We start from the raw sequence: 26,913 nt of genomic DNA, 5'->3' as shown, positions 1-26,913 counted from the left end.
ATTCCTGATCTCTGTTGAATCCAGAGAGCAGCAAAAGACTGAATGGGTAGTTGGGGGGGGGGGGGAGAGGCAATTGAGAAAAAGGGAGTTGGGCCAGCAGAAGACCCCTAGATGTCTGATCAAGAACAGCTTCAGATCATTAAAGGAGCAGAGGAAGGTTAATTCCATGCCGAGAAGTGAAAAGAGAGAACACAATGGCCGAGGGAAGAGAGAGGAAGGTAGCGGGGATAAAAAGAGGAAGAACAAAGGAGAGTGCAGGTGAGGACGTGCACCGGGCAGGAGTGTGAAATCTGTAAATGAAGGGAGAGATTCTGAAAAGAAATTGGGGAGAGAATGGAATAGAGAAGGGCGAGATTCTTGAGAGAAATTGGCCCACCCTGCACAGAAGGGATAAGATGTGATCCAGACGAAAAGGATAATGTCCCGGAAATCTGTTCCAGGCTAGACTGCAAGGTCAGTGTAATCGTGAAATGGAGAATTCTGGAGATCCTCACTGCTTGGAGTCTTTTCACAAAGCTAAGATCAAATCACTTTATTGGGCATATACGATTTCTTGCATTAGGAATTTCTTTTCACATGTCCCAGCTTGCTCTCCCCGAGAGACACAGACAGCGAGAGAAGCTGGGGGGGGTCAGAGTGCAGGGTCAGCCATTTATATGGCGTAGTTGGGGTTAAGAACTTTGCTCAGGGGCCTAACAGATTAGGATTCCTCTGCCGGCCGTGGAATACGAGCAGGCAGCCCTCTAGCTACAGGCGCAGATCCTTAACCACAGAGCCGCCACCACTCCTACATAAAGCACTGCAGAAATGGTCAAAAACATAACTCAAGAAGGCTGGCCAGCCAGACCATTGTGCGTTTCTCCCTCCTATTTTTTTCCCAGCATGGAATTGTCCCTTTGCTGTGAATTTCCATGCCCTTTCCTGACACACCAAGGAAATAAGAGCCTTAAAAATGCCTAAAGGCTCTGTGCTTTCAGAGCAGGTTTACTCCTGACAGCCTTCAAGTTGCTGCTATGAGCTCAGGAAACAACCTACAGTATGATAAGAAATTAAAACCCTCTACTGCAGCAATAAAGGAAGTATTGAATATGGGTTTTGTGCACATTGTAGGCATTATGAACAGTTCTTACCCATTTTTTTTTCATTTGCATCACTGAAGATCATGTGGAAAAAATGTTTTATATGCCATTTTAAAATAGAACAGTTGTGATATTCACAACAGGAGCGGAAATATACTGTATTAGATGTACTGTTGGTAATTAACCTCCAGCTAATCTCCCCATACAGATCCTTAACACTCAGCATATTTGTATTCTACTCTTTGGTCATAACTCCTGTATTTTTCACTTCAAGTGTAGAAGACACCTGTGCCTTCTTTTACCATTCTCCTCTTCCTGTGATAAGACGCAGCCCGTATTCTCTTAAGACTTTGTACGACCGCGAGGGTGGGAGTGTTTAGCTAAGTGGAGGTAGGTGATCTATGAGGCTGTTAAAGGAGAAAATGGCTTTCTGTCCAGGCTCATACTGAAGGTAAGAGACAGACACTCACTGCAAGAGAAGCAGACAAGTCATACAAATCAGGAAAGTACTGAACATCCATTAAGGAAGATGTGAGAATTTAAACGAACTGCAGACAGGCGATATGGAGTTTCTGCTTATCCAAGATTATTTTCTGTTAAGTGGCAGCAATAATTTGCAATATTGCCTGGATCCAAACTTCCTCTCAGACGTCAGACCTGTGGTTTATGAGCTTTCAAAATCGGCCAAGTGCAACACAGAAATGATGTCACTTACCTGTGAACAATTACTGCAATCACAACATCCTCTGAATTACTGGCTGGCGCAAAAGCAATAAGTGCCTTATGGTAGTTTTTATTTGGCAGAATGCACCTTTATTTTAAAACCCTTCAAAAGCAGATTACGGTACAATCGCCTCCAATTATGACTGACTGCTCTCTGAGAGTTTGGCTGCACGGGATTAACTCAACTTCTTGTGCGGTCTGTTCTGAGACCTATTGATTCAATCAAAGCGACTTAATTGCATATCTAATACTGTGCCAGTGTGTTATGGATAAAACTGTATTTAAGCAACTGTTCATTTAAGTATTGCTTCTGGGGGAGCAAGAGATCTTGAAACTCCACAGTAGCTCACTCGCCATTACCAATTGGATGGCATGAGTAACTGGTAACTGCTATTAATCAGTAATGTCTCTCTGTGATCTCAGTTCTTAATTTTTAATTTCCCTGCTTGTTTTAGATGGACATGATGGTAAAAACAGCCTTTCAGCTTAAAGGCTGAATGAGCATCCTTTTCGGGGGGGGGGGGGGGGGGGGAGTGGTCTAGATCTTGAGATAGCTGACAGACCCTACTGGCTTTCTGTATAGTTGCTTAAAATTCCCGCCTCGGTGTATACAGTACCTGCTTTTAAAGATATGAGATCTTCCAGAAAACGTTCCCGGTTTCAGGAATTATTCCTTATGCCGAGGGTTATAAAGAAAGGCTATCGCTTGGCTTTCAGAATTACCTTCATCTCTTCCAAGACTCCCTTCTGTTTCTGCTCTTTCTCTTCTCTTTCTTGCTTCCGAAGAACCTGAAAGAAGTTTCATACCACTGGTCTGTGACAGACATTAAGGAATAAACCTGCATTTTGCAGGAAACAAAGCAATTTGCCCTTCCTTTAAAAGTTCTTAATTCTTTTTCTCTGTGAAAGTAGCACTGGCTGATATTCACAAGCATAACGCCCACTGCATTCATAATAATGGTACTACTGTATAGGAGTTATATGTACTGCAGCTGCAACCGAAATTAGACGATAGCAAAGCATTTGTTTGAAAATATGAATGTAAAGGTCACTTTACGTCTGTGGTCCATTTTTGTAATCGTTCTTAAAAGAAATGGACTCATCAGTAGCAAACGTCTCAACTGTTACTGTACGTGTCCCCAGGTGGAAGACCAATTCAAACTTGGCTCGATGATCAGCTGAGGACCTGCTTTTAAGAAGTGTAAATCTGATTATACTGTAGGTATTGAGCACAATTGTAGCCCTGCCCCTCTGGAACCTAGTCAACACATTGCTTTGCCAGCTCTAGCTAGAGATTATTATGACAATGTACAGTACATATTTTATGGTTTGGACCAATGCAATATCAATCCGTCCATTTTTCCCCATTTACTAAACGCTTCCTCTAATTCAGAGTCATGAGGCTACCCTAGCAAGCAATGGACACAAGGCAAGCGGCTTCTGGGAAAAGTGGCCCTGGTTTGAGTGTGTATGCCTGTGTCCAGTCCATTAACCCGGTAGCATGTTTTTGGACTGTGGGAGGAAACCAGAGCACCAGAAGAAACCCATGCAAACACACAAAGTCCATGTAGACAGCACCCCAGGTCCAGAACTGAACCCAGGCTCTCAAGGCTATGGAGCAATACCTACCACTGCTGTACCATGTCACCCCTAATGCAAGAGCGATTGTGTGAATTTAATTGGCTAGCTAAATAAAATTTTAGGTTCTGGAGATGTCCTGTTGCTCAGACCCAAGCATGGGCAATAAAGAACCAAGCATGTAACTGAGCAGGAAGCAAGGCAGCTGTTCAGCCAGTTTTGAGTTCTACTCTCCTAATCACTCCAGTGGAGTAAGGTGATGGCAGAATTTATACCTTCTCCCGCTGTCTTTCTCTTCCGTCTTCCACGCCTTTGATCTCGTTAAACGGATGTCCTCTGTCCTCGAGGTCTCTCAAGAAGGCGTAATCCTCCTCTTTGCAAAGTTCTCTCATTGCCTGAGCCCAAAACAGCGTCCGAAGCGAGTAAATTAAAGTGTTAACCAAGGAAGGAGAAGTCATGTGCATCGCCTGAGAGGGGGGGGGCAGAGATGACCTGTTCCATGGATCAGTCCTCTGCAGATTGAACAAGTCATGTGAATGGGGAGCCTGACTTGTACCATTCTACAGGAGCATGGGGATTTTCAATGTGTTCATTGGCACTGGTAAAGTTCAGGTTGGGCCTATTCAACAAGGATTTTGTTTTCTGCACTGACTGAATATCCCAGTCTGTTTTGTGTTGCAAAACACTACAGTATAAATGATTGAGGAAAACAAAACTGTGACCACACCATTGAACTAAATCTCGATCAGGAGAAGAACTAACTATCCTGTCTTTTATTCATGAGTAAAGTGAGGTGAATGGGAGTCCAGTTCTGGTTTACCAAAATATTTTAATACTGTATATGTATGAGACACAAGAATATAATCTGGTAAGGCTAAGGTTTAGGATATGGCCTGTTATGTACAGAAGATTATAAAGCACTAGCAAATACTGGACATTTATATTAATGTTTTTTAAATTACAACACCACCTTAAACCAAACATCAATGGAGTTTCTTATGAATTAAAATGAAGGAAAGTAAACCTATGTTTTAAGTCAGCCATCAATCCATTTTCTAACCACTTTATCCAATTCATGTGGGAGCTGGAGCCTATCCCAGCAAGCAACAGGTGCAAGGCAGGGTACGCCCTGGATGGGACGTTAGCCCATCGCATTTTTTGTCATTTTACAGTATAATGCATAAAAAAAACACTGCATGATATTTTGGTGCTGCCTTGCACGTTACCCACTCTAGTTTTGAAATGTAAAATACACAATAAACAAAACTTTTCTTTTAGTACTCACAAATTTTGTACATAGAATGTGGGGGGAAAAATAAATGTAACAGTGAGTCCTTGTAGTGCCTAACCTTTTAAATTGGCTAAATACATTTTGTGTTTCCTTACCTATGCAACTGAGTGAAAGTGAAAGGTGAAAATGGCTTTTGCCCGCCTGCATGAACAAGAGCTGCTTTACTGTTTGTGTAGCACTTGCTGGACGAGAAATTTGAAACTAAATAAATGATTCCCCCTAGCGCTGAACTCCATTAACCACATGGAAAGCAACAAAACGTAAAACTGGAGGGTCTGGCAGCATTGCATGAGTTAAATACAAGCAGAGCCTGTGTCTTATGTGCAATGTTTGTTTTCCTCTGGGCATCAATACCAAATACTGTGTGTAGTAAAAGCTACTGAGCCCCATTGAAAAGACTTACAATGGGGGTCACACTTGACTACAGTGACCAATATCCTGACTTCTGGTGAAATATGGACCCCAACTACAGCTGTTAGAAGCTACTATTTCTTAATTATGAGACCTTAACCCTTATTTTACAGCAGTTTCTGAAAGTAACTGGTAGGGGGCTCTTCTGTCGACAGCAAATGTCCCATGTTTCAAAGCAAACTGCCTCAAGATCATACAGGTTCTCCCCCAAGGAACTTTAAAATGTATTCCTAAAATATCCACCAATCACACCAAACTTGGAATTGAGATTTTAAACCTGAGCACTTCAGTGGGCAGTCGGTAATTTCCATATGAAAGCACAGACTGATCTCCAGAGATGGCTCTAGAAAGTGGGTGATACACCAAAAAAAATAAGTTGTTGTAGTTTCCTGTGTTACAGGATGAATGTTGTATTACCTTGGTTCTGGTGGTGTTTTCCTGACTGAGAATAAATGAAATTCCTGCACTGAAACCTGATCTCCATGTCATTTATCTAACTAGCAATTACATTGATTCCTTCCTTGATCGCAGAGTGTTAATACTCGGCATGACCCACTTGTTCACACCTGCTTGTTCCTCGCTCTTAGCCGGTTCTCGGGGGGTGTTAGGTGCTTTGGCACGTACTGACAGCTCCTCACAACAAATTGCGGGAGAAGAGGAAACTCCCACAAGTCTGGGTCTACTGAGCTGATGTCAAAAATGATTTACAGTGACATTTCTGAAGGGCTGCTTGAGCTGACAGCAGCCTGACGCTCTGAAAAATGTAACAGAGACCAGGAAATCCAGAAACCACCTCAAGGCAATTACTATGTTTTCTTCGTCTTAAACACGTGACAGCACAGGTATTGGGGGGGACTACAGTGGGTTCAGTAGATCTATTGCAAAAATAGACACTTCCAGCTTTTGACATATTGGCTGACCAAAACCTATTAATTTGAGCAGGAAATACTATACATGTACAATAGTCTTTACATAAGACTATACATGTAGTATACAGTATGTGTACGATAAACTTTTTTACTTTTATTGTATTTTGGAACCAAGCAGTCAATGTACTGCAATATGATGAGGCGGAATTGTTCGGAAAGGTGTTTTAAAAATAACCAAAAGAACGCTGTGCATAGTGATAAAGGAAAAGGTAAAAAACAATTAAAAGTAAACGAATATATGGGATAAACTGTAGGGCAATGTTTTATCTTGATCTGAGGAGAGGCAAAGATTTTTTTCTTTGAGTTGGAGGAGGGAAGATTCATAACACTGAAGCACAACAGAAAAAGTATGGATGCCAAAAACTTTGGGCAATATTTCTGAGGTGCAAAAAGAGGTTTTAATAAAATCTATCAAAATAGGAGACAATCAAGTGTGACTCCCAGATTCCTGACACGGTGGATGGCTTCTCCACTCCCATTACTGTGAAACTGTCCAGATTTTCCTGTTGAAATTTGCTGCCCACCAGTAAACCTGTTTTGTCACTATTTAGCTTCAGGGAATTTGTCAACCAGAGTTTTGTCATGCAAACATTAGATAAGTGACCAAGGTGGGAAATCAGAGGGGGGAATCAATGGACCCAAGACTGAACCATGAGGCACACCGTAATTGACTACTTGGATTCATGATTTCTTTATTTGCCATATACAACAAGTAATGCTTACTCGTTCAGCTGTACCCAGTAATGAGGGGGGGAGGGGAATAGGCACAGACTTCAAACGGACATGGACAATAGACGTTGTAATACAGCCAAGATGGGACAGTGCAAACAGTGCAGTACCCTAATGTGCAGGTGCTAATTTGAGCTGTTTATGATGCGGACTGCTTGGGAGAAGAAACTGTTTTTGAATCTATTGGTCGGTGTTCTGATACAGCGATGCCTCCAACCAGAACCAAGGGGTGAAAACGGACCGTGGCCAGGGTGAATTGGGTTCCGAATTATAGCTCGAGCCCGGTTGTGGCAGTGGTCAAGATCTCCGGTTGATGGAGGGTAGTTTGGTCCCAATGACTTTCTGGGAGGACCTTGCAACCCTCTGTATGGGATTTTCTGTCCTGTACTGAGGCTCCACCATACCACACTGGTCAGGACACTCAATCGTTTAATGGTAAAAATTGGTGTTGTCTTGTTCACTCCCCCCCCCAGTCTCTTAGCTATCTCGGGAAGTAAAGGCGCTGGTGGGCTGTATTGAGGGTGGCAGCAGTATTCTCTGACCAGCCCAGCCACTCCGAGATTGGAACCTGAAGGTGTTTCAACTGGAGCCCCGTGAATGATGGGTGGGTGATGTCCTCCGTGTCTCCTGAAGTCCACAATCTCTTGTTTTGCCGATGTTAAGTGCGAGGTGGTTGTTGTGGCACCACTCCACCTGCTCTGTAGGTGATTTCATCATTGTTGCTGATAAGACTGATTTACCGTGGTGTCATCGGCAAACTTGATGCGGTTGCTGTTAAATCTAGCCACACAGTCATGTGTGAATTGAGACACAACCCTTGTTTATTTCTTCTCAATGATTCACATATGCAAAGAAAATTATTCCTGTTAGATTGCTGCCTACTTGTGTTTAGGGACATAGCTCATTTTGAGCAATTAACAGCCAGATTTGAATGGTGCACACATTGGAAACGTGGGATCTGGTCTCTGCTTTCCTGGTTGAGAGTTTATTGGAGTGAGAAGACAGTTAACAGTAGTTTTTGTGTTACCCGATACATTTACTGTGTGCTTCAGGTCCTCGTATATTTTTCAGAATGTGTTGTTTTTTTTGTTTTCATTTTCAAGAAATCGTAAACGGCTGATCGCAAAAAAAAAGCCTACCTTGGACATCTGAATCCCTTCAAACTTTTTTCCATGGTCCATCCTAAAAGTAAATGAAACCAGCTGGAGCAGGGACGGTCCTTCAGAGGAAAAAAATAAAAAAATGTATATTAATGACGCCAGTGTTCAAATGGGTCACTCATGTGGGTTGTTCACAGTAATCCTGACGCCGGTTCTCAAGTGCCAGTTAAAGGTATCGCTGTTGATGAGACCTGACTAGCCTTCCGTGCTCGATCCACTGTTTTTTTTATTTTGTTGCATTCCTTTAGTCTGCAGACTATTGACATCCTTGCTAGTCCAAATCCAGTATGAAGAGTGCCAGCCTGTAGTTATTACAAGGCCATGTTCTTGCTGCTTATAGTGGTTCAACACCTTGCTTGGTAGGGGATCCTATTATTTTGTCCTCTGCATGTGCAGCCAGTCACTATGTGGGCCTCTACTAGCCTTTTGGACGCTAGTTATTCATACTGTAACTACAAGGCTCAAATAGAATCTCATACAACCTGAGAACGTCCAGAGAGCATGTAGAGTGGCCAGCTGCAAAAGATGTCTCTGCATGGCTATTTGTTTACTGAAGGAGAATATATTCTGAAAAACTCAATTTCCTTCCTATGTGTTATCAGATATAAACGTAATAGTGCCTCTTATAGTTAAGTACAGTAAATATAAATGTTTAAAAATGCGCGTCAGTCCTGCGGTTGCGAGGCGGAGAATCGCATTCTCACGGGCTCTCGGCCTGCTCCAACGTGGTCGGGTCGGCTCTTGATTGGACCGGCAATCGGGTAGTCAAATCAAAAGCTCGATCGCTCCCTATTAAAGGAAATTCAAGCGGTGGTGTGGCTACTCTGTCGTCGGGTTCCCCAGCATTTCTGAAAGCATTCCTTAAGCAGCTTCGCTGATCGCAAGCTTTTTTATGATTTAACCACAGCGGCTCAGCGGACAAATAACCTTTTTTCTCACGCTGGCATTTTATTCTAAGGCTTTTTCGACGGCCCGTTTCTCCAGGCTTGAGCTCGCCAGCCCCATATCTTCGTAATTTTTCGGCTGGGAGTCTCGCCTTATTAATCGGTCTCTGCCAGGCAATATCGCTCCTTCCCTCCCCAGTGGAAAACCTTTCCTTTCCTAAAGAGCGATTCAGACTTTTTTTCCCTCCCCACACGGTTTGCCTGCGTGCATCACCTCTCTCGCTAGTACTCCTTATCTACTCTCTGCTTCACTAAAAGAAACCTGAGAACACGGCGCTCTGAGATCTATCGAAACTTAGGCTTCGATAATTACTACGCTTCACACCTGCTACAGCACAACGGTGTGCGCATAATACTAAAATAGTTCAGATGGGTAGCTGCGTCAGCATGCGTAGGCTGCAAAGGAACAAGTAATAGGTTTATTCCATGCTGAAAAAAAGAAGAAAGAGAACAGCGTCTGAATCTTCTTTCTTCTTTTTTTCAGCATGGAATAAACCTATTACTTGTTCCTTAATACTAAAATATAGGACAAGAATGAAAGGCTAATGGAATAGTTAGCTAAATATGGAATAAGTATGCTTTCTACAGGAAAGTGGTTTACGGTCCTTGGCCCTTAAAAACAAGGCCAAATACAATTTGATGTTTCTTTGGAGATATTGCAAAAGTGAACATAATTATTTCACCTAGGAAACCTATGAATCCTACACTGACAGGCTGAAGAAACTGATCTGATCCTTTTTAGTCTTGAAGACAGTGAGGGCATCCAGTTGAAGAATTTAAGGCTCTCAAAGATATTGACAATGTTCAGCCTGGAATCAAAGTTCCTCAGAATCAAGAGCCAAACACCAATCAGAGGACATAACTGGAAACGGGTGACACGTCCTTTACATTAAAGGGGTGTAGGAGTCTGGAACACGTTAATGAGTCATGTTGTTGAAGAAATACCTTGATTTTCTTCAAGCAGCAATTAGGAACTTGGTTTTCAACGTTGTTTCTGCTCTTATGCACACACCATTCCATTTTCTAACTGCCTCATCCAGTAGAGGGTTGCAGGAGACCCAGAGTTTATTCCTGGCAAGCAACAGGCACAAGGCAGGGTACACCCTGGATGGGACGCCAGTCAATCGCAGGACACAGACGCACACACTCACACAAGGACCAGTTTCCCCCGAAGCCAAGTAACCCACCAGCACACAAATAGAGAGAACGTCCAAACTCCACACAGACAGCACCCCTGGGTAATCCTGGATACTCAGTTTTGGACAATTGTAAAGAGTACTGTACATGAAAATATACTTCCAATGTCATTATTTTCAGTTCAATGTAATGTTTCGTCACTTTTATTTAACATACCATTTGTCCTTTCTGTGCAGGATATGCACAATTTAAAACTCAGTGATGTTGGTCTGTCGAAACTTTAGTTTCTGTGTGCAAAGATTGTTTCCCGACCACATTGATTTAATTGCGCAGCAGTGACTGGGCAGACATGGAAATAGCCAATTGGAAGCAATCTGTAAAAGTTACAGAAATCTTTGGATTTCAGATTATTGATGCAAACACTTTTAACATGGACTCTGTTGCCTAGCTTGAGGCAGTTTCGGTGAACACCGAATGTCCAAATGTCACATCCTAATCCTTTCAAGCCAACTTGAATGACTTTTGCAAAGTTAAAATTGCAAAGATATGGCTCCCTATGAACATGTTATATCAATGACGTTTTCCCTTTCATAATTATCCACTTCCCTCACAAGAAATAGCAAAGATGATGTACAGTTTCTCATTTTTCAAGACTTCCAGTACATGTATTCACATCTACAGGATCGTTCAGATCTCGTATAGTAAGAGTAAGTGACCTGCATTTATCCGCTGAAACATAATTATTTCAAAGAATAAATCATAAAATGAATAATAAAGAAGGAATTTCACAAGCAAAATTGCTCCAAAGGAACTGCATAGTTTGCAGGTAATTCTTTTTCTTGCTTTATAAATTTTTTCCAAAAAAAAAATAAAGCATTACGAAGGATAATGTGCTACCTGTGCCTGTATAAGATGTCAGATTTGGAAAAGTGCAACTCACCTGAATCGCAAGGCAGTGTGGAGATCTCGGCGCTCTGTGTCTTCTGAGCTGTCTGAGCAATGGACATCATGTTTATCGGTGAATAAGATGCACCATGAGGCAGACTCCAGAGATATTTCCGCAGCTCTGTGTCAAAAGTGCTACCCCAATGATAATAAAATTCTGTTCCCCTCCCTGTCTGATAAATGATTGTTCCCACTGATATGTGCAAGGTCAGCTTATAAATAAGTTCAGCAAGACGTTGGGAAATATTGCACCATGCAGACAATGGCATAATTAATATAAAGGAAGGAAAAGGTGATTTAGAACAATTGTTAGTAACACAAGTACCACCCATTAAATTCAAATTTGAAATGGCGCATTTAGAGAACTGACTGAAAACGCACCTTATAAGATTTAAAGGGACCTGTCCCAGATGAACAGTAATTAAAATCTAGAATAATGCAAAGATATCGCATTAAAACATGGGCACATGTTAAGTGGGACTGTAAGTGAATGATGATGAAGAATATGTATCAGAACATGATCTTAAGAACATGACAGTATTGCTACCCAGTAACTTTTTTTTGCTTTTCAAAAATTCAAAAATATTCTGCCAATCGGGTACAAATTCATTCCCTGCAATTTTCACTTCAATCCCTTTTTGTGCTTTTAATCATGTGTATTTCTAGTTTAAAAGTTGTATTCATTCACCTGAATCTTCCAACCATAGCTTGATACAGTGTGAGCTACATATAAGACTCCTTACTAAAAGAGAGACTGCAGTTCCTATTTAATATGAGAGAACAGCCCTTTTCATTGCCAACTAATTTGCAAAATTCCCCCCATTTTTTTTTAAAGTGGAGATTGGATCATGTGTTTTCCCAATGAATTTGAAACAAGCTTTAAATCTCCACCCAATAACTGCGACAGTCGTTCTCGCAAGCAAATCAGGGAATATTTACAAATTCAAATTTGTGGGTTTATAAATAATACTGTACATGGCCTTCTATAAAAATAAGTCATCCTTGATGTCTTTTTTTCCATAAACAGAAATTAATGCCAAAATATTTAATACAAAATGCACAACAAAATACATACTCACTGGATAGATTTGAGGTAGAAAATAGAAGCAATTTGCATTTTTAATGTACTGATAATGGAATTATGGTGATTGCACACATGTACTGTATGTGTCTATGGTATAGCTTTGAGCATCTGTGTCAGACCCTGCCTTATACACAAGTTAAATCCAAACAGTGCTTGTGTTATCTTCCATTTGTGCCTGTGAAAACAATCCAGATGTGGACAATTATCCTCTTGCAAACAGTACAAACGATAACACAACCCAAACCACACAGAGCAGGAGAGAAGAGCTATAGAAAACATAATTATATGTTTATTCCGAAATATTTCACACAGACTGCTGAGACCTTTCCAGGCAGGTGTTTTACTTGGTGAAACGGTAAACCAGTTTACAACAAATCATCAAGTATCTTAATTCAATTCATTTCAAATAGAACTGTCATGTAGGATAGCTGTAGTCCTTCTATTAAACACAAGTACATTTACAGCTGTCAACAAACTGGAAATTACATCAGGCAGCAAAGTAGTAACATACTGTACAATATACATCCAACATACTTGTCTGTACTAAAATAGAGGTCTTTAAATTTATAATGTCATATTATTTGCACTTTTAAAATGGCAATTTACTCTACACTTGGAGCATACTTAGCATAGTACTGTAACGCTTTGGGGTTCAGGCGGGCGCCCTTGCTGCATTGGGTCGGCCCTGCAGCGTCGGGGGCTCGAACCCAGGACTCCGGCGTCACTCAACAGGGACCCAGCCCGGTGAGCTAAAGAGAGATCTCTCTATAGCCCAGGGGCTGTGGTCCTGCTATCACAGGGAAGGGCGGTGATGTCACCGCTTTGGTAAGCCGGCTCTTACCCAGTGCCTGTCGGCCGTATGCATTACAGTACTCTAATTTTGGCACATTAACCTTTTCATAAGGGGTATTGAGGAGCTGTGAAATTGACTTTTTTTATTGTTATGGAAGTTATACATCTTGTGACAATCTTGTGGGGGGGGGGACCTCGATTCATCCATTTTCTAACCACTTCAATCAATTCAGGGTCCCAGGCAAGTTGGAGCATATCCTGGAAAACACTGGGTTCGAGGCGGGGTACGATCTGGATGGGACGCCAGTCCATCACAGATACTGGACAAACACACCACAGCCAAAGAGGAAAACCAACAATAGCAAAATTGTAATTATGGGGTGTGCCTTTTCCCTCAGAAAATGTTAATATTTTAGTATAATCTTCTCTTATAATTTTCACATTTTTTCCAGTATACCTGGCTCTACAAATAAATGAAAGTCTCAGCAGATTACCAAACTACATTCCTAATAATTCTTCCATTGATTTGATTAATAGGGAACAAGTAAAGGTTAATTCCACACTTAAAATGGAAAGGAGAAAGTTAATGTTTTGGCCATTGTGCCTTCTTCAGCATTGAAGAAATGGGGAATTAATATGTATGTATTCCTTTGCTGCCAACACACTGATACAGCTCCCTGTGGGAAATATTATTTTTAAAGGAAAAGGCACTGCAGTATCTAAAGATCCTGCCCCTCACCTTGCACAGAATTCAATTTTTACCTCTCCTTTATAACCACAAACTGAGTTGATCCCTGCTAACCCTCCAGACAAGACAGGTCACCCATGTCTCACTGAAGACTTTAAATACACACTAATTTAGTGGTTGTGCTGGGGTTCACATGCCTAGAAAGACTGCATATATTAATATACCTGGTATATTAAATAAATTGCATAAGATCTTCTGTAAATCAGAATGAAGGATGTGTTTCTCACTGGGACAGTTTAGATCAATAATTTTACTTGCAAGTTTTTGTCTCGGCAATACGACTCCTGCTTTTGAATAACGGCAAAACCAAATTCCTGCTTTTTGTGGACTGAAATATCATTCACAAAGTCTCGCACTTGGACTGCGAGCCATATCTCCGGAGAGCATAATCTATAAAAATATCCCAGGGGCGAGTGCAGTCCTCTGTAACCACAAAAGGATTAGTCTGCATTGTTCAAGATTAGACAACAGGAACGTGCACATACAGTAATTGCCTGTAGAAAAAAAAATCAAGTAATGTCTACTACCAACACGTAGGAAAATGAAATATTGCTGAAAACAACAGGCATTATTTTTGTGAGATCCATGTCTTACCCACCCCTGAAAAAAATAAACTGGCAGTGAGTGACAGATGCAGAACTTGGGCTCTGCTCCTGTAAAACACGCTGTTTCATGTCCTTCATGGTGTTACGCACTATAAAACCACTCTGTTGGCACATCTGTGCTATTTGCAAACTCAATCATATCCAGGAATTGAGAGGACATTGATAAAGTAGTTTATACAGTGAATTTAAATACTTTAAGAAGGAGCTAACTCAACTCAACAACACTTCTTGTGCATTGAAGACCAATAACGCCAACACAGGCCTGTTTCTTAAATTTTTCTCCTGCCATAATATCTTGGTAGAAGGATATCTGGATCTTGTTTTTCACCCGTAAGCTTCAATTCCTTCTCCTCTCAAATGCAAGTTGTGAATGCAGAGAGGATTTCCAAGTCAACGGATTTTGAAGATAAATTATGGGTGTGTATCAATGCAAAAAGTTCTTTGAGAAAGATAAAATAGATGATAAATACTCTAGCGCCAGCACATTGAGTACATGTGCACAGCAAGTCCAGAAAACAGACATGTACAGTCTTTAATACAGACAAGTTCTTGTATTACATTGTGTGACCATAACTGTGCAAGGAAGATTTAGGAAAATCGGCAAAAGTATTTAAGAAACCAGCTGGAACAAGCTGTAAGACAACGGAACCAAATTGTGGACAACCAGGGCTAGCAATCCTACAGAAGAGAACATTTCTTACAGAACAGTTTTTAAATTGAAAATTCCTAATGTGAACCGTCTTTAGCCTTGTTGAGGTGCAGGCACTAACAGGAGAGGTTTAAGTCTGCCTGTCTCAGTGTAGGCTTTCCATTTTGAGAGCCTCAAAGAGGCTTAAAGCAAGTGAGCAATGAGGAGCCCATATCTAGCAAATACTGTCTTGATGGGTGACCATTCTAACATTCATGAATGATTCTGTGTCCTCCTTACTGCACAATGCTTTCTTTAATTGAACTTCACCCACTTATGAAAAGAATGGATCATTTACATTTTACTCATGCCTTTGGTGTCTGAACACCCACACGTTTTTATGCGTGTTGCTCTCTGAATGTTTTTTTTTAAAGTTTGACAAAGGAACCAGACATTGCAGTATGGTGCCTCCACAAATAACACAAACTGCTCCTTTGTCATGCTCTAGGACTGCTTTCTTCTTTCTTCTTCAATTTCATTGAGAGCACCAGACATGGACTATAAACATCCGTAAAGTACTGTGCTCTGAATTTACCTCCTCTCTTCCCTGTCATGTTTTCACAAGTACACCTCAAAAAATGAGCAGCAATCACAATATAATCAATTTCAAGACGGATAATAAGATTATCCTCTGTGTCTATCTGGTTGTCTTTTTACTGTATATCACTGGCACAATGAAGATGCCTTTCAATATCTCAAGATCTAAAATGCTTACCTCAAAAGATCAGACTGGCATGTTGTAAACCCTTTTAATAAGGAGATTATGTGTTCAAATCCCAGCTCTACATGTGTGGAGAGGTTCTTAAGACACAGCTTTTCCACAATAAGACTATGACTCTACAATTGCTGCTGAGACAGTGCTGCGTAGTTAATGTCATTAAATGATTTTATTTTAGGGCTGCTGTTTTTCCTTATCTTTTGCAACCGAAGTAGCCCCGCCATCATTAGCTTGCTGTTAAGAGTTTCACTATGGCTCTGAAAGTGATAAAGATGGAGCTGATGTGAGAATCTCTCAGAATGAACATGCTCCTCCAGGTGGAAGCAGGTTATTTGTGCCCAGGGCACAGGAAAGTGTAGGCTTTGATTATAAATTCAAAAGTACGTTGTGTAGTGCAAGCTGTTAATTTGGAGTTCAATGAAAGTTTTGTGTCATTTCGGTCAATTAAGATGCATTCATACTGTACTTATTCAGATGCATTGGAAAGGCTTGTTGTCTCTCCTGAGTATGGTAACGTGTGCAATATGAACAATTATAGTTTGAGAAATAAATAAAAATATTCTGAGGGCCCACAGGATGGAAAATTTAAGTACATAGAGGAAATTTGCTCAATCAGGTCACCAACATTTAAAAAAAACAGTTAGCCCACAGTGTTGTGCAGGAAAATTACATATCTAACACAGCAAATTCAGGAATAAGAAAGCAGGGATCATTGATTCAGAGTCAAAGGACAGCTTTTTTTATCTGACATTTCCTAGCCACAAGCTCCAAAACATTCAAAGAATTGATGAAACTGGGGAAAAACTATAACCTTGATTGCAAGCTTTTTGGGCCAGGTCAAATATACAATAAAAAATTATACTGACCTAGAATGGTCCTGGCATTGGCCATTATTAGAGAATTCAGAATCATGTTGTCAGTGCACAGCTTCCATAATGTTTATTACAGAAAACAATTTTCAGCTTTTGTTGGTATCAACTATTGTCCAATTTCTTTTTATTCTGTTTTGTATATTTTAGCTGTAAAAAACAAACAAGCAGGTTGTTTTCTAAGCACTTCCCATGAATACCTAAGGGCTTAAACAGGCCACAGGTTCATTGTTTGCTGTTGTGCTCTAGTTTGGGGGGGAAATTAGGATCTTGTAGTCTGCCTCTGTGATGGACTGGTGTCCCGTTGTTTGCTGGGATAGTCTCTGACACCTTAACACCATCTTCAACTACCCAGCCTCTGTGGTCTAAAAACAACTCATACTTTGGTTTCGGCCCTTGGTTTAAATACACTTGCCACTAATTGTTACTCTTAATTTGTTACGAGGAGCTGCTTGTGAATCTTCACCTACACATTGGCAGAATATTTTAACAAGTGCTATATGAAACTCTTATCGCAGACACTGTATACACATTTACTTAGCAATTTTATCCTTCCCATCCTGGACCTGCTCAGGGGACTATGGGAGTATGTGTTTTCTGAGAAATTGGGGAAAAAGGCAAATGTAAATACAGGTGTATTTTAAAACGGTCATGTGTGTTGACAGGGAAAAGCCAGTGTGGATCGAATTCACCACTGCCTGAATGAAAAAACCCTGAAAACAACTGAAATACAAGGCCTTTTAAACCAGCATTGCTTATTTTACATCGCTGACAATATTATGGAGTTATAGAACAATAACTGCTAATTTTTTTTTTAGCATGACTGCTTTCATTTTACCAAATAACTTGCGTAAATTCCCTTCTATCTCCGTTTTTTTTTTTCTGACAGACAAGGATATTAGCACAATCTCCAGTGGTTTCAATAGTCTATTTGTCTTGAGCGCTCAGAATACTTTACATTCCATTTTCATGTTGAGCCCAAGCAAATTCTTGCATCAAACATTCAATAGTAATTTCTGGTAAGAGTAAGGTGGACAGAATTAAATCTGACGAATAAGCAGCCGTAGGTTTTTTTTAAGCATTTCGGACGCTTGAAAGTTGAAGAGGTGCGTCATCGGCAGAGGACTTCTGCAATTATTTGCCTGATGGTACAGTTTGTGAATCTTGCATGCGTGCACTTCATTGTCAAAAATACAGGTTCGGGATGTACATGCCTTCTATAGGAGTGTGATCAACTCATGGTTTTAAGAAATAACAAAGAACTCTAAATAGTTGCTCCGTTACACTACGAAAATGAGTTCCCCATGTTCTTATGCGGAGAAGGATTTGCTTTCCCAAAATTCTTTAAGAGGTCGGACATGGTGAAACACACATTTGGTCTTGAGAAGTGAGTACTGAATGAACATACTTCACAATACTGAAAGAAAATACTGATATCTGATTTGCCTTAGGAGACATCACCTTAAGAGGTAATCTGCACTCCAGAATCCCTCCTCTGTGTGAGGACTGACTGTAAAGACGTGTGAGGAAGGCACAAAGTCTCTCCATCAATGTTCCTTTTTGGTGGCTTTGCGTGGTTTTTTGTTTTTCTTTACACACCTTTTGAAGACTTTTTAATAAATAACACAAATATATAAAGATTTTAATATGCTACATGCAATTCATATAACTTAAAGGAATAATTTATGTCTGCAGTCCAGAGAGAGAGAGAGGGTGTGGGTGGGGGAGGGGAGGGGGCGCTTGGTTACGTTCTCCGGGCTTTACGCGAAAGCGCGCACACACACGACGTGTCTATCCGGATCCACCTCCACCCGACGGAGTTCTTCTCCGAGGCCAGCGCCCGGACGAAGGTCTGGGAGGTCTTGCACTGCGAGTTCCAGCGCCGGTCGTCGATGCCCTTGCAGCTGCGCTTGGTGGAGGTGGAGGCCACGCACTTGGTCTCGTAAAAGTACTGCTTGACGTCGGCGCCCTCCATCTTGATCTGCTTCAGGACGGTCACCTCCCGCCCCCGGATGTCCACGGCCGTGGATTTGTCCGTCACCCACAGGCTCTCGCTCTCGCACACGGAGTACTCCCCCCGGTAGCTCTTGTGTTCCGCGTACCGCTTCTGCCGCGTCCGGTTCAGCGCCTCGGGGCTCCCCAGGTAGTCGTCCGCCAGGTACAACGGCGGCGGCTGCAGGGGCGGCCGCTCGCTGAGGAGCACCCGGGGGGAGCTGTACCGTTTGCGCTGTCTCAGCAGCTCCGCGTCCAGCTGGAGGGCCAGCCTCCCCTCCGGGTAATCCCCCTCCTCGGGGACGCCACCGGCTGTTCTGCCGTCCCCCGCCGTCCTGTGCGTCGCCCCCTGCTGGTGCTTGCTTTTCACGATGTCCGCCTGGAGGAGCCTGATGATCAGCGAGTTCACGGGGTCCGGTGATAATTCCCGCCTGTCCATCGACGTAGCTTGGATACCGCAGAGGTAAGCCAGGAACATTACATAAAGCAGGATGGACATTACTAGATTCACCTGTAAGATCTGTAGAGCAAAGGAGGGGGGGAAAAAAAACACAGAATAGGGTAAATTACCTGGACGGGTGAGCAAGGGCCTTCCGGCTCTGCGCGGTGTTACGCCATGCAATCTACGAGACCATTTAGTTGTCATTATGAAGCACAGGATACCGACGTGTGGAACGTGCACTAGAGCAAAACGGAAGGTGTACTGCTCATGTCTGATAAAACTTTTTTTTTTTAATTGAAAAGCCCAAAACAGCATGAAAACTGTCTGAGATGGAGTATTAAAAGGCGAATTTCGATTGAAGTACCCAAGAGTTCATGGGTGTAGTGAGATCTGGCCTAACCTGCTTGACTCTAAGGCCAGTCTCCTGGTGTTGAGAGGTTAGGACCCTTTTCCTCCTAGTTATAAAGCTAGGCAGTATGTCGGCTTGCTTCTCTCCCTCACATTTGTCCTCCACCCCATCTCCACCTCTGCAGCTGCCCCTTGGTCACTCCTCTGTCCACAGGGATGTCCCAGCCTCCTCGTCCTGTGGCCAGGAGGTCAGTCCCTTAGCTAAGAGGGTGAAGCTGACTAAAACACTCAGTAACCACCTCTCGCTTCACTCAATTCTTCTGGTGTTGCCATTCCTAGTGAGAATTGGAAACGGAGGCTTAAAAGGAGGACCGGACACACAATGATCCCGTTTCAAAAGTAAATATATTTCAGCAGACGGGAAAATGACATCTGGAAAACGGCCAAAACCTTAATTATTCAGCTAAAACCTTTGACTGGCCCAGGACTCGTACAAATTTCACCTCAAACAGAAGTCGAACTTTGGTTTGTTTCAAAGACTGGTTCAGTAGGGCAGACGTTTCATCTGAACTAAAACTGTAACCAGCACTCCTAAAACTCCAGATCTGCTTCAAGTACTTTCCAAGCTTCCAATTTTAGCAGATTTTGGTTTTGCTACAATACCGAGATTGTTAGGACCATTAATTGGAAGTTCACCAAAGGTGAAATAATGTTTTGCTCCATACTAGAGGTTGCCAACAAGGTTATAAAGAGATTTTAAGATGGACCTATCCACGTGGTGTTGAGGCAAATAGCTACCTCTTTTCTATAAAATGTGGATTTGCAGCCTGCTATGAATAAAAGAACTAATATTACAAAATAATGTCGTACGTGTTCAGCAATCATGCTGTTAAAACAAACCAACCATAGGCCCCAAACATGAAGCAAGCCGACAGTCGATTTTATTATTTCTTTCAAATATCGAGCAGTAAACGGAATAACACTGAGCTACAATACAGGACAACAGGCAAAGCCAGTGATGCATGTGTACAGTAAAGTCCATAGTCGCCATTGCCCAGAGACCTATGATGATGTCGGCAGTCCAGTAGAGTTACCTTTTCCAGTTGCTCAACGCAAGCGAAGCAGAAGTTTTTTGCATTTCCTGCTGAAACTGTCGGCTAGCATTGGCAATGTCACTTCATGGGCCCGTTTCATTTTTTTAATCTTTGCTGTCCAGCTCTGCGGAGATTCCCACAGCCCTGGTTTCAATTATGTTAATGAGTCAATGATTCAATTACGAGCAATAAATGCGTGGTTTGTTTTCCTTGTGGTAAATTGGGTTTCCTCCGGGTGCTCTGGTTTCCTCCCATAGTCCAAAGACATACTTGTAGGTTAACTAATTTCTGGGAAAAGTGGCCCTGGCGTTAGTATGCATGTCTGTCTGTGTGTGCCCTGCGATAGACTAGCGTCCTGTCCAGGGTGTACCCTGCCTTGTGCCTTTTGCTTGCTGGGATAGACTCCAGCTACCCAGCGACCCTGTATCGGATAAAGCAGTTAGAAAATGGATGGATGGATGGATTCCTTCTAAGAATAGCATCCTCTCAAGGAAGGGAAACTGCAAAACAGCCTATGATAAAAGGATGTGCAGCACAAACAGGCGTTTCCACACTCTTTAGGAACAGAAGAAAGATGTTCTGTTTTTCAACCTGGGGGAGGCCACCCAGTCCAGTACCAGAGCAGTAAAATAACTATAACAGGCGAGTAAATAGTTTAGAACACAATACTGGATTAGCAATCGATACTGATTTACTGTAGTGGATATTCTAAAGGCATATTTCACCCAGGTTTTTACAATAGCAGACGTCGGTATCTGCCCCTAGCCGATGAATGATCCATCGGTACAGGGTGATTTGATCATAACGGACACCGTGGTTCTCCAAAGGGCTAGGCTGGCTAAAAACCATTTAATCCGAGACGGGAAACAGAACTCGAATAAAGCAGAGAAACGTTTGCCATGATGTATATAGCTGTCCAGTATGCTAATGTACCTCAGCCTTATACCTGAGGAGGCTGCTTCTCAAATGAAAAGCCAAACAAATCCAAGGCAACATGTCCATGTGGATTGAGACCTGGCTAACAAGCAGGAAACAGTGTGTTGCCTTAAGGGGCACGAGATCTCATTAGGCAGATTAGATTAGCTCTTCCAGACCTCCAAGGCCTAATTTGGATTCTGCCGTTTAGCAAACTAGATATATTTGCAGATGAGATTAAAATGGGGGGGACAAACACAGAAATAGCAGCAAGGGAATCCCAAAGACGGATAAAATCTTGGAGCGGGCTGATGTACGGAAAATTAAATTGAACACTGAGAGAGGCAAAGTGATCCACACGAGCAGTAGTAACCTGGGAAAGTTCTGGCTTCCAATACAAAAAGTTAGCTAAGTAATATGATGAAGTCCCTCACTTGGAATATTGTTTCTATTTTTGGCAGCCTTGGAAAGAGTTCAAAGAAGAGCAAAAAGAAGGATTCCTGGTCTCTGGGGAATGTCTTCTACAGTCAGGTTAAGGGAGCTACTGTAAGCCTCCTCAGTCTAGAAGAAAGACCATTTTATTTCAAGAATGAGATTCTAGGGTGTCAAATATACTGTATTAGGTCAAACCAGGTGACTATCTCGCTATCGATAGAGAATCAATTACATGGATTTGCAATCGGATAATAAAGGAATTCACTTAAGATGCATTTTCCAACTCAGTGGGTAAGCTCCAAACTCCAGGGACTTTAAAGAAACATCTTAAAAGTTAATAAGGATATAATTGTAGGTTTAGCTTGGCCACTATACTACCAAACCAGCAGGATTTGTTGAATAACCTCTTATTTGCATCTTCCTTTATTTAAATCCGTCCTGCTTGTTTGGCCACAAACAGATATCCGGATCTTACCAAGGACATAACCCTGAAGCGTCCCAGCAATATGCATTCAACAATAAAACTAACCAGGTTTCACATACTGGTGATAAAATCTCATTAGATTTACTGCGAATCGGATTGATCAACTTCATGTGAGTTTTGTCATTAAAGGTATTTTGAAAAGCAGAGTCTCTGCATTGACAGAAGCTTTCTCAACCCACTTCACTTACACATCATGTTTTCACCATTACTGTGTGGAGTTCTGAATGATCAGGCTGGATGTTCAGGACAAATGTAGCAAATGATCGCGAAAATGCAGGGAAGGGACTAGAAAAATAATGTGAAGAGTCTGGAAAAGCTAGCCAGTTGTCTAGAAAACAGATGAAGGATCTAAAAAAATCCAGAGATTGGTCTGGAAAAAACTCCAAGAAGAAACTTGTATGCAAATCTGTGAAACCAGAGTGCAATGAAAATAACTCTGGAACCCCAAATGAACGCAGAAACTGATAAAGCTGTCAATTCCCAGTGTTCCACAGGCTAGAATGCTTTCTAGTTCACTTCTGTTAAATAATTTGTAAAAATGACAGCTGGTTAATAAAATTGTGATGTTTAGAACAAATTACATCTTGAGGTCTCGAGTTAGCCATCACTGACCAAACTGATCATAAAGTACTCGGAAGGACTCCTGATTGGCATATTAATGAATTGTGCCCCCTTAAAATAAGTTTTCAAGGATGGTCCAAGTCTTTCTTCATGTGTTCCTTTCTTGGTAGAGTTGCATGTGAACTTGGATATTTTGGATGCATTTTGATCTCTACTGAGCACGTTAAAGCAGAAAATATGCATAACTGCAGATCGGACTAGGCTACTAGTCATGTAAGAGATTAGTTCTTGTTGTTTTCTGGGAGGAGATTAAAGTTTCTATTGGTAAAGGTTAAAGGTCTTATAATTTGTCTTGAATAGAATGCAACATGTTTCTAAAACTGTGAGCATTAGATTTAGAAATGCTTAATCTTTTTATATAGCCAGTGTTGAGATATACACTATTCAGATCTTTATCTTGGCATTTTAAATGCATTTCTGTATCAAACGGGATCAAGCAATTATAATTCCATTAGCTCTAATAGTGTCTTGAATGCCAAGTTATGGAAAGATGTATTATCATGCCACAACTTGGAGACAGTGTTGTATGAATTCAGCTGTCAGCTTCAGACAAGGCTATAGACGACACGTTTGTACTGCTATGGGCAGTAAGTGCAACCCCCTGGATAAGCTATTAAATACATTTCAATCTTAATCATTTGAGTTGTGGCAGCCAACCCCTGAACTATCACATACAGTACAACGGACAACATCGATAAGCTAGAAGCAGGGAAATTGAAATGTACTTGCTCTGTTTGATAAGAGGCCCCCTGTGCAAGAAATTATTTTTTTTTTCATTCAGGAAAAATGCCTGATTGATTTGCTGCTCTTATTATTCAATATTATAGTACTTTTCATATACACAAAACCAACCATTGCTCCTCCAAACAAAAAAACAAAACACATACTGTAGATATATGCCCGCCTACACACAATGCTACATAAACAGCTTAAGGCCCAAAAGCGTGCAAGGCTATACCCTCATATACCGGAGTATACACTATGCGTATTATGTTCTGCATGCTCCTTTTCTGTTCCAGTGTGATCTCAGGTTATACTTTGAAAGATGCTGTATCACTTTTCAGACGGTTAAGATTTTTCTTCTGCTCCCTGACTTGCAAATCTACAGGTAAAACTTGACATTTAGGCAAATACCTACCTGCAGGACGTCCCTAATGTCATCGCTGTGTCCCTGCTAACCTGCATGCTGCAAACCTGCAGCTATGTGTATACACCGTTGTAATCCCCTTCCTCAAACTTGCACCCCACAAGGGCATCATAATTGTCTTCCAAATTACAGCCCTTTTAAACATGTCGACTTACAGAACACTAGGGACATCAGACATCAGAATGTCTTAATGCTCCCCCTCACATTAATTGCTTACCAATGGACGAATGGGATGTTTCTTATTTTAGTCATGGGATCACGAGCTGATTAGGTGCAGTATTTTCTTTTTCGGCATTCACTCTTTCAGCAGTTTAAACTTTCATTCTACTTGTGCGAAATCATCATCATTGTTAAAGTAACTCGGATGATGTTACGGGACACCCCTATAACGTGGTTTATAACGTAACTCGGGTGATGTGATGGGGACACTTAATATTTACTCAGATGATATGGGACACTGGTGTTGATAAAGTAAGATGTTATGGGAGACCACTGTTGATAATGTACTGTAACTCAGATGATGTGAGGGAATATTGATAAAGTAACAGATGATGTTATGAGACACTGCTGTTGATAATGTCTCAAACGATGAGAGGACACTTATAAGAAAGATGTTATGAGACACTGGTATTGATCAAGTTACTCAGATGCTGTAATAGGACACTGGTGTCGACAAAATGACTCGGATTATATGAAAGATCACTGCTGTTGATAACATAACTCAGATGAAGTTAAAGGACACTGCTGTTGATTATGTAGCACAAGGTGATAAGATGGGACACTGCTGTTGATGAAGTAGCTCAGATGTGGTTTTGTTTTAGATATGGTCCTCACCCTTTTAATTTCATTCTCCTTCGTTTCAAGACTGCAACACTGAACTGTACATTGTGAATCTGTACAAAGAGTACATGGTCAGTTTTCTGTAATTACTTGTGATCCCTGTCTCGTGGTGTTGGGGTTCAAATTACTGAAAATAAATCTGTTTAAGGTATTAATTGGTGTTAAAATCAGATATAGTGAGTACTGTATAATGAATGTCTCTGGTGTCACTGAAATACTCTAAATGACCTAAATGAAACACTACAGTACAGCAGGTTAACTGCATACTGAGAATCCTCATTTTATCCTTTATTTAACCTCATTCTGCTGTTTTATTTTCAACAAAAGAGAATAGATGGTGGGTACTGCATGTGCCTAACCTGTCTGATCACAACACGTTTCTTTGTTTCTGTCTGGGGCTAAAAAAATGTTCTCACAGTAGCAAAGCTACTTAAAAAAAAAAGTGAGACCAACTTTATTGAAGACTGTGAGACAGCCGTTACTGAAGAGGCGGTTTCCTCCCATGCAAAGCAGTTTGTCAGAAAAACAACAGACCTGCTCACTGGCACGCACACATGTGAGCGAAGTCCCTCTGCTCTTGCTTCAGAGCCCAGTCCCTGCCAGTAGGCCTCAGCTGAAGCCTCCTGAAGCTGTTGTGCCTTCAGGACTTTCAATATTAACCCCCACCCCTCCCCATCCTGTATCCCTTGTTTGACCTCCAAAGTACAGTGTAGTCACAGAGCAGATCTGGTATGCATACTTTCCACTTGCCAAGACTGAATTATTAGGCCCCAGGGCCACTATGAGAAAATCCTGGAGCTACAGCAATAAGAGAGCAGCAGGTCCCCCGTCTTCTCCAACAGCGGAATGTACTGTACCTATTGAGCCCTTCCTGCTGAATCAGCCCTATGCTGTCAGCTGCTCCATTAACATTCTCCCCTGTCACCTTTGCAGGAAAAGTGCCCTCTCCTCTCAACTTTAAAAAGATTTTGTAATTGCCTCTTTTATCATTTTCATCCATCATCTGGTTCAGCACCTCATCGCAATCTTCTGTACAGTACTGTAGTCAGGTCACTGTCTGATCACTTACAAAAAGCCCTCCAGCGCACTTTTTATATACCTTGCTTTTCCAAACTGCCCTTACTTAAAGTACTATAGGAAAAAAAAAAGAAACTGCAATATAAAATACAGTATATCAGCCTCTTACAAATAGCAATCACAGCTGTCCTCTGTAATGTCCTGTATTAAAACCATGGCCACCTTGTACTTTTTTACACCATTAAATGAAAAGGCAGCAAGAAATGTTGGCAGTAGAAGGTTATCATAGTGGCTTTGAAGGGATTACTTTAAAGCAGTGGCCATCAGAACATCCATCCATCTGTTTTCTAACCTGATTCATCCAATTCAGTGTTGTTGGGGAGGTGTAGTACATCCCAGCAAGCAACCAGGGTACACCCTGCATGGGATGCCAAACCATCGCAGGACACGCACAGACACTCACACCAGGGTCAATTTCCTTAGAATCCACCAGTATGTCTATGGACTGGGGGAAGAAACCTGTCTGAATGTGGAGAGAACATGCAAACTCCACACAGACAGAAGCCCAGGTCCAGAATTGCATCCAGGGCCCCAGTGCTATAAGGAAGCAGCAATGTTAAAGACTGTGCCGCCCTTCCACCAGGACGTGTAAAAAAAAAAACAAAAACAACAAATCGCAACTCATTCTAACCTTGACGTAATGATCACACATGGTACTCATCAAGTGAGTGATGGAGAAAATCGAGTGGGGGAAAAACAGAACTGGGATGTCGGCATGTTTAACTCGGAGGTCATATGTGGCATTGAGCATCGCTCTTTGACCGTTCTTTACAACTTCTATTAGAGAATGGATAAACTCAGCACATGCATGTGGAGGAATAGTGCATTTATTTGCAGAGTGAATTGGATCATGATTGTGCAATTACACCCCAGCATTGTTCCTCACAGAAGGTTAATCTGAGACCTGAGACAGGTCCTCAAATGCATGTCACAGTCAATGGAAACACTGCAATTTTATAAAAAGTTATAAAACTGCAACACTAAATATGCAATATTTTTATATTTTGGGGTTAGAAAATTCGGCGTTGACGAGCGCATTTCAGACTACAATGAAAGTAAAAGTACACAGTAACGTGTAAAATCTCCAA

General features: G+C 41.5%; 1 protein-coding gene and 1 long non-coding RNA gene across 5 annotated transcripts in view; one reads left to right on the top strand and one right to left on the bottom strand.

Annotated features, from left to right (window-relative positions):
* LOC107078095 (uncharacterized) overlaps nt 1-26,913 on the top strand; it is a 142,712-nt gene that overhangs the window by 14,382 nt on the left and 101,417 nt on the right. The gene's annotated exons all lie outside the window — the stretch shown is intronic.
* The window catches only part of ntf3 (neurotrophin 3), a 42,554-nt gene that overhangs the window by 2,932 nt on the left and 12,709 nt on the right, over nt 1-26,913 (bottom strand). Inside the window, exons 2-3 of one of the 2 annotated variants that reach the window (XR_011190032.1) lie at nt 10,922-10,973; nt 2,526-2,591 (exon numbers count right to left, since the gene is read on the bottom strand). Coding sequence is in view for 1 of the 2 variants with exons in the window: in XM_015353326.2 (XP_015208812.1) it covers nt 18,175-18,942 (768 nt within the window). In the remaining variant the exon portion in view is untranslated. Of the gene's footprint in view, nt 1-2,525; nt 2,592-10,921; nt 10,974-12,277; nt 18,943-26,913 lie in introns of those variants that run through there. The other variant, XM_015353326.2, reaches the window with a different exon arrangement.

This window comes from Lepisosteus oculatus, chromosome 7, assembly GCF_040954835.1.
Source record: "Lepisosteus oculatus isolate fLepOcu1 chromosome 7, fLepOcu1.hap2, whole genome shotgun sequence".
Lineage (NCBI taxonomy): Eukaryota > Metazoa > Chordata > Actinopteri > Semionotiformes > Lepisosteidae > Lepisosteus > Lepisosteus oculatus.
The sequence above is the reverse complement of the archived record's forward strand: the minus strand, read 5'-3'. Positions and strand labels throughout refer to the sequence as shown.